Source organism: Engraulis encrasicolus, chromosome 22, assembly GCF_034702125.1.
Source record: "Engraulis encrasicolus isolate BLACKSEA-1 chromosome 22, IST_EnEncr_1.0, whole genome shotgun sequence".
Classification (NCBI taxonomy): Eukaryota; Metazoa; Chordata; class Actinopteri; order Clupeiformes; family Engraulidae; genus Engraulis; species Engraulis encrasicolus.
The window spans coordinates 7,587,062-7,599,923 of NC_085878.1; the positions used below are offsets into that span (position 1 = coordinate 7,587,062).

A 12,862-nucleotide genomic window follows, 5' to 3' on the forward strand; every position below is an offset into this window, starting at 1 on the left:
TTTTTTTTCACGTAATGTTAGGTGTGTTCTGTCGACATGTTGATGTTTTTGTGATGCTGCATATTTCGAGTAATCGTGTAATTATAGCAAAAAATACCATCCATTTGTCATTTAACACCTTTCACACGCAACCTCTCCTGTGAATTTTGAGTCGTCACTGCGTCAAGGCAAAGCAAGGCAAAGAATGTTGGTTCCTTAATGAGATACGGGTCCTTCAAATGTATGATATTTCCGCAGCCAGCCATACTAGCGAAAAGAGGGTGTCAACCTTATGACGTCACGGCCCTGTAAATAGTGTCGCACCAAAGGCACAGTTTTATGATGCCGTTTCAACAAGTTATGCCGGAAAAAATATTTAAAGTTGGATTGATGTTTTAGAAATAGGCAAAATAGTTAATGTGAATAATAGATGAATATTTGTTTCATATATTCTTTTAAAAAATGGATTCTGTAGTAATAATAATAATTATAACAACAACAACAACAACAACAACGACAACACACAATTGTATGTTAACAGGTAGATTAACAATATTAACACAAAAAAATAATGAGATGAAATAAAAGATTGCTCTTTCAAAAGGAGGTATCGCGCCTTTTCTCTTGATGCCGGGTGGGTGCGTAGGTTCCAATAGGTAAACTATAAGAGCAAGTAAGGGGAACTCGCACACCTTGGATGCCAATGCAATAGTGTCCTTTTATTGCATGTTTCGAAAATAAAAATAAAAAAGTGCTAACAAGTGCATTTTGACCATTTCAATTGGTTGCTGGAGGATATCATGAAGTGTCATTTCTGTATGATGAAAAATAGAGTTATTTAAGAATGAAGTTTCAAAACGGTAATTTTTGACTGTAACACAACCAGAGGGTTAACTGGCTAAATGTATTCCAAACTTATTTAATTCATTAATGTGAATTAATATCCATCTCCTGACTGTATACAAGATTGTAAGTAAAAACATTGACAGATCATACAATTCCCTATACAAATTCAAATGCATTATATGGCTGAAAAAAATTGGCCTAACTGGACAGTGTTGACTTGAGGCAACGCAAAAAATATAAAGTTTTAACATATAAATATAATCAAAATAAGTATTTAAACAATCAAAAAAGCTTCACTGTATATTTCTGCACATGCACATATTTTTGGTATTAAGTTATTCAATTTAAACATGTTAAAAAGTAAATACAATTTTACCAATTGGTGGGCATGTGTTTAATGCGGCCTGACTCCCAGAGAGGGCTGTCCCACCCTTACACAAAAGCCTACATCCACTTCAAATCATCATTTGAATGGCCAGAGATGTCTCAGGTAGCAGATTTTGAAAATAACAAATTGACATATTTTTTAAAGAGCCAGTCTAGGAGACAAAATGTAATGTGTTGCCTCATAGCCATGGTAAGCATTAGAGGGTTAAACAAAATGTCAAATCTGAATTAGACGTGGAACGTTTGCCATTAATGTCAGGTACCGCTGTCAGCAGCGGGAGGCCAAGCACCCCTAAAGATAAGATGCTATAATCACCCTTGGTGATGGGACTTAAGTGTTGGAAACCTATGGTTTCCTGGGAGGATTTGCACATCCCCTTGGGATGCCACAAGATGGGAAGGTTACTATGCCTTCCCTAATGTCAACAATGTTTTTGTTTAAAAAATCTAGCAAATTCCTCTTATCCCTAAGTGATTTATGGTCTGCTTGGACCTTCATTGCCATGTATTCAAATAAATGTTGCCACTAAGTCATCTTTTTGCCAAGTTTTGGCGAGAAACATACAAATAAATGTTTTTGTTGGAGATCAGCTGATCAAGCTTTTGTTAAAGCACAACGTCACTATTTTGAACATTAAACCCCTTTTCTGAGTGGTCTGCAATGATTTAGAGTCCCCCTCAATTTTTTTTTTCATGTTTGCTGCAGTCTCTGTTATTTGTCTCATTTGTATTTAGTTTCAATTGGCTTTATAATGAACATCTATAGGCATGTCCAACTCTGTTCTTAAAAGCCACCTTAAACATTTGTTCTCCCAAGTCTACAGCTCACAAAGTGGTAAGGGGTGTTCACTAGCAGACCCTAACAAGTTTCAAGGCGGAATATATGTAACTTTTTTTTTTTTTTTTATTTGCCTTAAGGTTAAAGGTGATTTTAAGAACAGAGTTGGACATGGCCATAGGGCAGGGGTGTCAAACTCATTTTGGTCCGGGGGCTGCATACAACCCATGTGGACCTCAAGCGGTCCCCATTAGTAACATAGCAAAAAAAATCTTAAAGCTGAGGATTAGTGTTCAGTACTATCACGTTTTAAGTGTGTTGAATATGTAGAAAGCAATGCAATACTGATAATCCTATGCAAAATTTCCTTGACTTCATTCATTCATTGCCAACTGTCAATTAATTAAATATGGGACAGTTCATTTTGGCAGGGGGTTTGGGGGTTTTCCCCCAGAAAATTTTGTATTTCTTAGATGTAATTTCCTGCATTTTCACGCATTCTAACATCCCGTTTCCAGTTTCAGCTTAATAGGAACCAATACAAATCCAATTATATTTATTATTTAATTACAACCAATACCAATACAAATAAGAAGTATTAACATTTTATCTCTATATATGAGGTCTATAATATATGAGCTTTATCAAATGCCTGTTACAGTACAAATTCACCATTTATAATAGAAGTGTGATGTGCACTTTACTACATATATACAGTATAACAGAGGGACCATTGGGTTAATGTCATGCAGGTCTCGATTTTGCCCCGAGGGGCGTAATTGCGCATTTCGGTTATTTCATAAAAATAAAATAAAAAAAACTTTAAAAAAAATTTTTTTTTTTTTTACATCCGGGCTGGATGGAACCCTCTGGCGGGCCGGATGCGGTATGACACCCCTGCCATAGAGGAACGCAACGTGTATGTGGTTGGTGCTGTGTTTTGGAATTGAGACACCTGTTAGTCAGTCAGAGAATTGATGAGCTTCTGTGCAGGTGTCTCCTGTCTCGGGCGTGTGTATGCGCGTCTTTGTATGTTTCTCTGTGTGTTCTGACAGTGTCAGTATTTTGAGATCAGGGGTCTAAATTAACACCCGCCAACCTGCCAAATGCGGGTGAATTTTCATTTTGGCTAGTAGAGCAAATGATCTACACGCCAATTTGGCTATATGAACGCCGAAACCGCTGCTTCTATAATGAACACAATGACGGCAAGATTTCCTACATTACCCATGGACACCTGACATGATGTAGCCTACAGCCATTGGTTAGTCATTTAATCACACTTACGCCTATTGGCTGCCTGCTTCACCGTGCGCACCAGAGCCACTGCTTGTTTGAAGAGCAGAGATATTCTGACAGCGGCTCGCGGCTCACGCTCACGCTGAATTCAGTTTCAATAACATGACAAGCACGGGTTACTTCTGTTTTGTAGGTTTTGTACGGGTGATAAAGAATGCCGTGGTAGTAACAGCAAGGTTCTGTGTCGGTGAATGCTAGTAATAGCAACAGAGACGTTCAAATGGAGTGGTGGTGGAGTGAATACGAGAAGGACAGATAAGATCTCTGCATGTCAGTTTATGAGCGTAGCTGTCAGTCAGAAGTCGTCTGACATTTTCTTAGTCCTGGCACAATTGAATATAGTTGCTGATTCGGAGGCCCACACCATCGGAAAAGGAGGGCAGACCTTGCATGGACGAGCGAGTTCGTGAAAAAAAAAACTATAACAAAAAAACTACCGACTATGGAAGTAACAAAGAAAGCGAACAGTTTTGTGACATGGCGTAATTGCTACTTGTCATTTTGTTGCGCATGGTATGAGCTGAGTTCCTGGAGGAAATTAAGGTGTCTAGCAGGCTACTACTGATCATAAACACATAAGACATCATACACTTTATTGCACAGCGTGTGTGTTTGCGCGCGCACGTGTGTGTGTGTTCGTGTTCTCTCCATTCGTCTCTTCTCCTCCGCTCCCCTCTCTTCTGTGCATGGTCCATGGTATTTGGCTGTGTGCTGAAGGCTGTGTTTGTGTGAGGTTTAGGTTTATACTGTAGGCTTACAGTATGTGAGGTTTGAGTGAGGGTGTTAGGGGCTGTGACGGTTTGTGGTGATGGCTGTAGCCTATGTGTTTGGTTAGTGCTATGTTAAAGGTCTGGCTTATGTGGTGTGATTCACTGTTTTCAGTGGAAATGAAAGAAAAACTAATGAAATGGATTGAGTAAGAAAAATTAAACAGAAGTTTAAAAATATTTGTAAAGTTTTATAGTATGTAAAGGCCTATTAGTATGTATATTATTTCTGTGTGTTGTGGAAATAGTTGAATAAAATAATTTTTAAAAAACATAACACATAGTTTATTTTGGCGAGATAAAAAAAAATGGGTAGTTGAACTTCTATTTGGCTGGTAAGAAAAAATATCTACCAGCCAAATTGGCTGGTGGTGGAAAAGGTTAATTTAGAGCCCTAGTTTGAGATGTATCATGATGTTTCCCCAGGCTTTGGCGGTGTAAACTGACAGAGAAAAGCTGTTCTTCTCTGGCTTCAGCACTTAACGAGTCAGGCTCAAGTCTCAGAGAGCTGAAGATAACAGGCAATACTCTGCAGGAGTCAGATGTTGAGCCTCTCTCTGCTCTTCAGGGGAACCCAGAATTTAAACTGCAGAAATTATGGTAAATAGTGAGTAGAGGTGGACCAATAGGAGATTCATGGAATCGTTTAAAAATGCAAATATCAAATGTGGCTTTATACTAGGGGTGTAAATCACAGTCTCCATGACGATACAATTCGCTAACCGGGCGAATAGAATGGCCGCGACAAGATTCAAGCGACAGAGAATCGCTTTTGTGCAGCAAGAGCGATACGAGCGATTGAAGCGACTAGTATGTCCGTAAAAGCAGAATGCAAGCATTCCAACATTCCCATTGGCTATGGTTACTGACCTCTATACAGTTATTGGTTGTGGCGGCTTGTCGCCGAACCGTGTCATACCTCATTTATATAATATTCCCAGGTGTTCAACTACAAACTGTCACTCTCGTCGCGCAAATATCCTCTAGTCTTCAGAATCGCTTTTGTTGCGCAACTAAATACAAAGTCATTTACTTGTCGCTCGGCCTCGCTCATGTCGCGGCTGGTGTATTTGCCCAGTAAGGCAACGATTCAATTATTTTCAATTAAAAATGCCCCCACAATACTATACTATTTCATTATGTTGCACAATTAACCCTTTAAGACTCCAGCAATGGCATTGGGCAATTAACCCTTTAAGACTCCAGCAAGGGCATTGGGCAGGGGACAGTGACTTTATTATTTTCAATTAAGAGTGCCCCACAATACGACGTGATTCAATTAAATTTGTCTTCCAATTGCTTTTCCACTTCTATTGTGTTGCAAAATTAACAGCTAGGGCAGTGGTTCTTAACCTTTTTTCTTAACGCACCCCTTTACCTGTGCCCAAGACAAGGCGGCACCCCCATCCCAAACGTCTACACGTGTATATACACTAACAGCTTATTTAAGCGATTAATTACAATGATTCTTGCTTGAGACATTAATCAATACCTTAATCACTTAACACAGGGATCAAGACGTGTTTTAATTCGGTCTTGATTTTGCCTAATTATTATGTTTGCTAGCAGAATTTTGGTTGTATCCTCAACGATAACAGAATTCTGCACACCCCCTGAAATCTCTGGCGCACCCCCAGGGGTTGCCCGAACCCCAGATTAAGAACCACTGAGCTAGGGTATTGGGCAGGGGACAGCAATTCGATTATTTTCAATACTTAAGAATGCCCTAAGATACGGTCGTCAACCGTAGGATCGATGCATCGATCTCCTAGTGATGACTAGGGGTGTGAATAATAATGTGTTTGAATCGATGCATTGATCCTACAACCGGCGATTCAATTAATCGATTCATCCACAAGAGAATCAGTTAATCGTTATTAATTGATTAATTGATTTCTGTTATTATTGCACTCATTTTCTGAGGCATTTTATTTTGCTCATGCAGTGATAATAATACAGACCATAATAAAGATGCCCCTAAATAAAATGCATGCAGATATTTCAGCTTTTACATGTTATTTAACATTTCACAAATAAGCCAAGCCTGTAAGGTATAACAATATGAACCTTTGATTTGAATTGAATCGAATCATGGAGCATTCTTCAGTATCAAAAGTAATTGAATTGTTGGCCTTGAGAGAAAAAGTAAACCATTTTGAATCAAATCGCCATGAAGGCTGTGATTTACACCCCTAGTGTCGACCAACATATTGGGGATTTGGTGGAAGGAAACATATTATGTAAAATGAATGACTTCCCTGAATGATTTCCTAAATAGATATTGCAGTGTCTATCTCTACACCCCTCTGATCCCCTGACTCCATATGGAGTGAGGGGAGAGACAGCCAGCCCCAAAACACACACACACACACACACACACACACACACACACACACACACACACACACACACACACACACACACACACACACACACACACATACACACACACACACACACACACACACACACACACACACACACACACACACACACACACACACACACACTTTGTTCACATGCTTCCTTCAGTCTTTTACTTGACAGTGTGACATGCTAATAGGAGCTAGCTGTGTTAACTGTGTGTGGAAGGGACACTTGCTATATGACAGAGAAATTGATGAAATGGGTAATTATGTGTTGTATCTTACAGGTGGCAGGGATGTTAATATACATATCTAGTTTCCCCCTGCCTCGTGTGGATTTCCCCCCAACATTGAAGACTAATGTAGAAGTGTGTGAGCCATGACCCTGATCTGCATGGGTTCCTACATACAGAGGTTAATGAGGAACCAGCACAGACACAAGGAGACCTTCCCAGCTTCACACACATGGATACCTCCCCAGCTACCCACACACATGAACACCTCCCCAGCTACAAACACACATGGATACCTCCCCAGCTACACACACACACAAGGAGACCTTCCCAGCTTCACACACACACACGGACCCCTCCCCAGCTACACACACACACACACACACACACACACGGACCCCTCCCCAGATACACACACACATGGATACCTCCCCAGCTACACACACCTGAAGCAGCTTCTTCCAGACAGGGAGGCACATGTAATAGTTGTACAGTTTGAGAAAACACCTCAATAACATTGTGTTCATACTGTGTACATACTCTATGTCAATGTGTGTCAATAATCTACGATTTCATATCAGTTTGTACATTTATTATATGCGGTTTGGGACTGCAGATTGAGTTGAAATTTTAGCTATTTTATTTACATTTTTACATTACATTACACTAAACTGATGCTTTTTATCCAAAGCAAAATACAGTTATTCATTTTCAGGGTATTGGTTACAGCCCCTTGGAGCAATGTTTTGGGGTTAGGTGCCTTGATCAAGGGCACTTCATCCATGGAGGAAGGTGTAGGGAGAGGTTAGGGTGGTGTGAATATCTATTTACTTTCTAACTAATGAACATTGTACATGGGACCTGTCATAATAAACTAGCACTTATTCAAACTAAACTGAACTAAAGACATGTAGTCACTCCCTGAGCCGGCTGTAATTTATGTGTACGTGTGTTGAATACAAGTGTAATACGAACGCTGTAGTTGCCTGATTTGTATAGAAGAGGCCATATCAAACATGCTGGGAGACGATCCTACTGTGTCTTTGTGAATTTTAATGTTTGTTCATGAAATGAGTGTATATTCAAATGTGTTTAACATTGACTCAGGAATGTATAATTTTCTTGTTTAAGATTTTTGTCAGACTTGTTAATATATTTTTTTATAAAAGATTTGACACTGGGGGGAACGGGGGCCTGCCAGTAAACGTGGTCTGTGGTGTTGATGATAGAATTGTCATAGACACACCTTCTGTAATAAAAGCTTTTAAGGCCTTGCACATTAGGAAAGCTAGTGGACCAGACAGGATACCCCCACTAATTTTACACAATTTTGCTTGGGAACTTTCGGCAGCCTGGTGCCCGGTGTTTCAGCTCTCTGTTGATACACACACCATACCCACTGAGTGGAAAAGATCTATAATAATTCCTGTTCCTAAAAAACCCTGCCCAAGAGAAAACAATGATTTTAGACCAGTAGCGCTAACTTCAGTAATAATGAAATCCTTTGAACGTGTAATGCTGAGTAAATTAAGACCACAAGTCCAAAATCTACTTGATCCCTACCAATTCGCATACAAAGATAGGAGAAGTACTGGGGACGCTTTATGCACGACATCCCATCTTATTCTGAAGCACTTGGAAAACAGCAAGGCCTATGCCAGATTGCTTTTTATGGATTTTAGTTCTGCTTTTAATACCATTATACCAACTTTTTTGTTAGACACATTAAAACGAATGGAGGTGAACCCAGCAATGATTAAATGGTATGAGGCCTTCCTTACTAGGAGGACACAGCAAGTAGCCTAAGGCTTAACTCCACACTATCAGACTCTTTGTCTATCAATATTGGAGTCCCACAAGGCTGTGTAAGTTCCCCGTTATTGTTCACTTTGTACACTAACGAATGTAGAAATTACCATCAAAATAATTTTATAATTAAGTTCTCAGACGACACAGCAATTCTGAGCCTTTTAATGCAGGACTCTGATATCTCTGGCTATCAGGAAGAAATAGACAGGGTGGTGAGGTGGTGTGACTCTAATAAACTGGTCTTAAATGCGACTAAAACAAAAGAAATAATCTTTGACCCAAAATCCATAGGAAATCATACTGTGGTGACATTGAATGGGGAGGGGGTGGAACAAGTAGCCACATTCAAATACCTAGGTATTTTATTTGACTCTGACCTAAAATGGGGCCAGCAGGTTGAGTTTTTATGTTCAAGGATCAGTCAGCGTCTTCATTTTTTGAGAAGGCTGAGAGTGTTTGGGATCGACAAAGACATAATGATGGCTTTTTACAGAGCATCAATTGAATCCATTATTAGATATGGCATCACAGTATGGTTTGGGAACTTGTCTGTTAAATTGAAGGCCCAACTACAAACCCTCATAAAAAGAGCAGGGAAAATTATGGGCATGCCCCCTCCCACATCACTTCAGGTTTTATTTGATGAATCAGTGATGAGGCAGGGACAGACAATCGCAGAGGACCAGGAGCATATCTTGCATGGTGAATATGAACTGTTACCATCAGGTAGAAGATATAGGCTACCTAATTGCAAGACAAACAGGTTTAAATTTTCAGTGGTTCCTTGGTCTATTAGATTGCTCAATAGTAGGTAGGTGTGTATGTGTGTGTGTGTGTGTGTGTGGGGGGGGGTTGTATACTCAGGATTATTTTTTGTGTAAATGTTCTAGGTCTATTGAATTGGGGAGTGTGTGTGAGAGTGTGTGTGTGAGTGTGTGTGTGTGTGTGGGGGGGGGGGGGGTTGAAAGAGTCATGGTATTATATAATTGTGTGTATATGTGCATGTTTGGATGTAGGCTACATGTTTACATGTTTTGTGGTTCAGTCCTGCATGTTAAGTGTGTTTTTTGTGTTTGTCTAATGTGTTGATATGTGTTCTGTGTAAACGCTTAGACTCTCTGTGCCCATACCAAATTTCTCTCTAGAAGAGACAATAAAGGCTCATCCTATCCTATATGGTTATTACACATGCTCTCATACAGCCTCCATGTTGTGAGTTAAGAATAATGAGAAGTCATCAGCAGAGTCGGAGGAGGAAGACGAGGCCTGAATAGTTTTATTTCCAGCCAGCAGAGGGCAGCACCTCCACATGATCTCACTGGAAACATGAAGTCTCCTCCCCATGTCTGAGTAATCATTGCAAACATCAACTCTCCTTAATTTGTTGAGTGCGATCCTTAAATCTCTGTGCTAATGTGTAATCCTCATTATCAATGTGTATAGTGGAATAAAATGTAGCCTGTTCTGCTCCATATAAGTCTATTCCATTTATCTAGGGACACATATCAACAACACACTTTCATTTTGTGTGTCTGTGTGTTGACTGAGGGAAACACACTTGCACAATTAGAAATGTGTGGCCGAGGTGCTGCCATGTGGTACCAAAAGTACATAGTATGAAATGAATATGAAATGGTAACAGTAGTAGTCTTTACAAGTTGAGGCCGGTTGAAGCCGCAAGCTGAAGCTGACAGAAAGTGGAAGTGATGCTGATTTGTTATTGTGATCACACAACAGACAAATCACACAGTAAAATTCAATTGCTGCATTCAGCAAGTCGTGACAATAACAAAATTAAAACTCCTTCGTTATTGTGTGCCCCACAGAGCAGTGTGCATAAGGTAATCATTGTCAATGTGCAATAATGACATAAAATAGATCCCAATATCCCTATATTACATTATAAAAATTTGATTGGAAATACACATTTTGCCCTTCATGTACAAAGAAATGGGACATTCAGTGTCTCGATATTTCTTTTTTTTCTTTCCAGGACAAACCATGAGTATCCAGTATGAAAATCCAGGACAATCTGGAAATCGGGAAAAACCGGGACAGGTGGCAACACTAGGCACAAACACAGTTGAGGTCTTGGGTTTGCGGTACAGTCAAACAATGATGGAAACATTAATGAAAGCCCCGTTGAATAGTCTATCTGTCCCCTAGATGCGTGTGAAATGCTCAAATTGTCCTGAAGCAAGTATGTGCACTGGGTCACACATGGTTGCATGCATAGTTTTAGACACACAGCAAGCATGTCCCTGGCCATAGAGCATGTTGTGGTATTACATATCAGGCATTAGAGCACGCTATGGCATTTACAGTGTTACACTGGAGCATGGGAGACATTTAACCTCAAGAAAAAGAAAACACTGAAGAATCTGAGTTTGAATGTCTAAACAGTTCTGAGGACAATGTAGGAAAGAGGGAAGGAGAGTGCCATTGCCCAGAGCTTTAGAGGAGGGAGGTTAGCAGTGCGGTCAGAAGACAAGATTATAAATACACTTACACTGCTGATGTGTTTCAGGGTAGACTACACAGTGTTGTGCCAATGACATCTAGTCAGTCTACCTGTAGCCTCATGGACCATGAAGAGAATACTTCCAGATAGCAAGCAAGTATATTATATAAGTAGTTTGAAAACTGACACACAGTGTATTATATTGAAAGGTGTGTAGCAGAGCACGCCTACCATTGACTTTAACTTGACTAGTCATTGGCTCTAGTGGAGGAAGCAGAATATATTCTCATAGAGCCTCATAGTTTACTTACACTCATTTGGCTCTGGGTGTTATCCCACAATGTTTAGTTATATGTAGTTAAATGTATTTCACCTGCTGTGTCACAGTTCCCTATCCCTTTCCCATAAGTCCCTCATAGCCCAGTACAGGGTTCTCATACAGTTGCAGTGGCCATAAATGAAGCTCTCATAGCCCACTACAGGATACAGTGGCCATAAGGGTGACTTACCACTGCCCCTATGTGGAAGTAACTGGCATGTCAGACGCGTCGTCAAATTATTTCAGTGACAATACAGTATGCAGACAAAAGGCACTGTTGTGTTCATGGCAACAAAGTGATGTAATATAATAATTATCACTACTATGCATGGGTAACTGAAGGACAAAATGGTGATGGCACCTCGACACGAACAACAGAAGGGAACCAAAAGAAGGTGTTTCTACTGGTGTGTTCATGGCAACAAAGTGATCTGGTAGAATACTTCACACTAACATGCCAAGGGTAAAAGAAGGACAGACAGGTGATGGCACCCGTCATCATGATCCCAGAAGAAGACATCTCAAAAGAGAAGGGGTCCCCAAAATCTAGGGAACCAACAAAAGGGAACCTCAAAGACAAGGGAACCAACAGAAAAGATCTCCAAAAGATCTTCAGAGAAGGGCTCTCCAAAGTCACAGGGTTCTAGTGAGTATTTACCGAATTAATGTGTTGAGATTTAATTTGCCTTTTTCCGAAGTAGGTTCAGCCCCACCTGAGAGAACTGACAGCAGGGAAATGACAGCAGCCCTATACTCACCGATAGCTGCGGTATGGAGGAGAAACAGCTGATTTGCAAATATTATAAACAGGTATTAGACAGGTTTAACATCACATACAGCACTACATAACAGGTATTAAAGCATGCCATGCCATAGTATTATATAACAGGTTAGAGCATGGTGTGGGATATGGGTGGTTGACGTTTAAGGGCGTAAAGCAAAAAAAAAAAAAGTTTTTCCTATTCCTGAAAAAAATTATGGAAAAAATTGGGGGAAAAAAGAAAAAAAGAAAGCACTTAGTGGTCCGTGGAATTTTCTAAATGTGTCCTGCATCAACACATTGCATCACAAAATGAAGTCACACCACAGGAAATGCATTATGGCCATTTTAATCCTTTGGTATACATGACTGACATCTGAGCTCATGCTAACTTGATAATGATATTGTGTTTAATCTCAATATGTGTTTTACTATGGCAAAGGCCTGTCCTTGGTAACCACAGCTCGCTGCAACACACATATTACATTGCGTATTACATAGCATCATGTGTGGCAGGCATATTTGATCGCTCATACACAGAGCGAGAGAGAGCAAGAGGGCGAGAGAGTGAGAGCCACTCACTGGTCACAGCAGTGAAGTCCAAAATGCTTCAATGTAGACAATCAGAAGTGATCCAGCTCTCCACTATGGCAAAGGCCTATCCTTGGTAACCACAGCTCGCTGCAACACACATCATATTGCATTGCATACAGATGTATTACTATCATTTATTATGTAGCAGACACATTTGCTCTCGCGCACACGCACACAAACGCACACACACGCACACGCACGCACACGCACGCACACGCACACGCACAGCTAGAGAGAGCAAGATAGACAGGTCATCAGCTGGGA

At 40.3% G+C, this 12,862-nt stretch overlaps 1 protein-coding gene across 1 annotated transcript in view; it reads left to right on the top strand.

Moving 5' to 3' along the window:
- The window catches only part of LOC134439284 (NLR family CARD domain-containing protein 3-like), a 39,203-nt gene extending 37,695 nt beyond the window's left edge, over positions 1-1,508 (top strand). The window contains exon 8 of the mRNA XM_063189187.1: positions 1,472-1,508. Coding sequence (XP_063045257.1) covers positions 1,472-1,508 — 37 coding nt within the window. The remainder of the gene's footprint in view (positions 1-1,471) is intronic.
- The last annotated feature ends 11,354 nt before the right edge of the window (positions 1,509-12,862 follow it).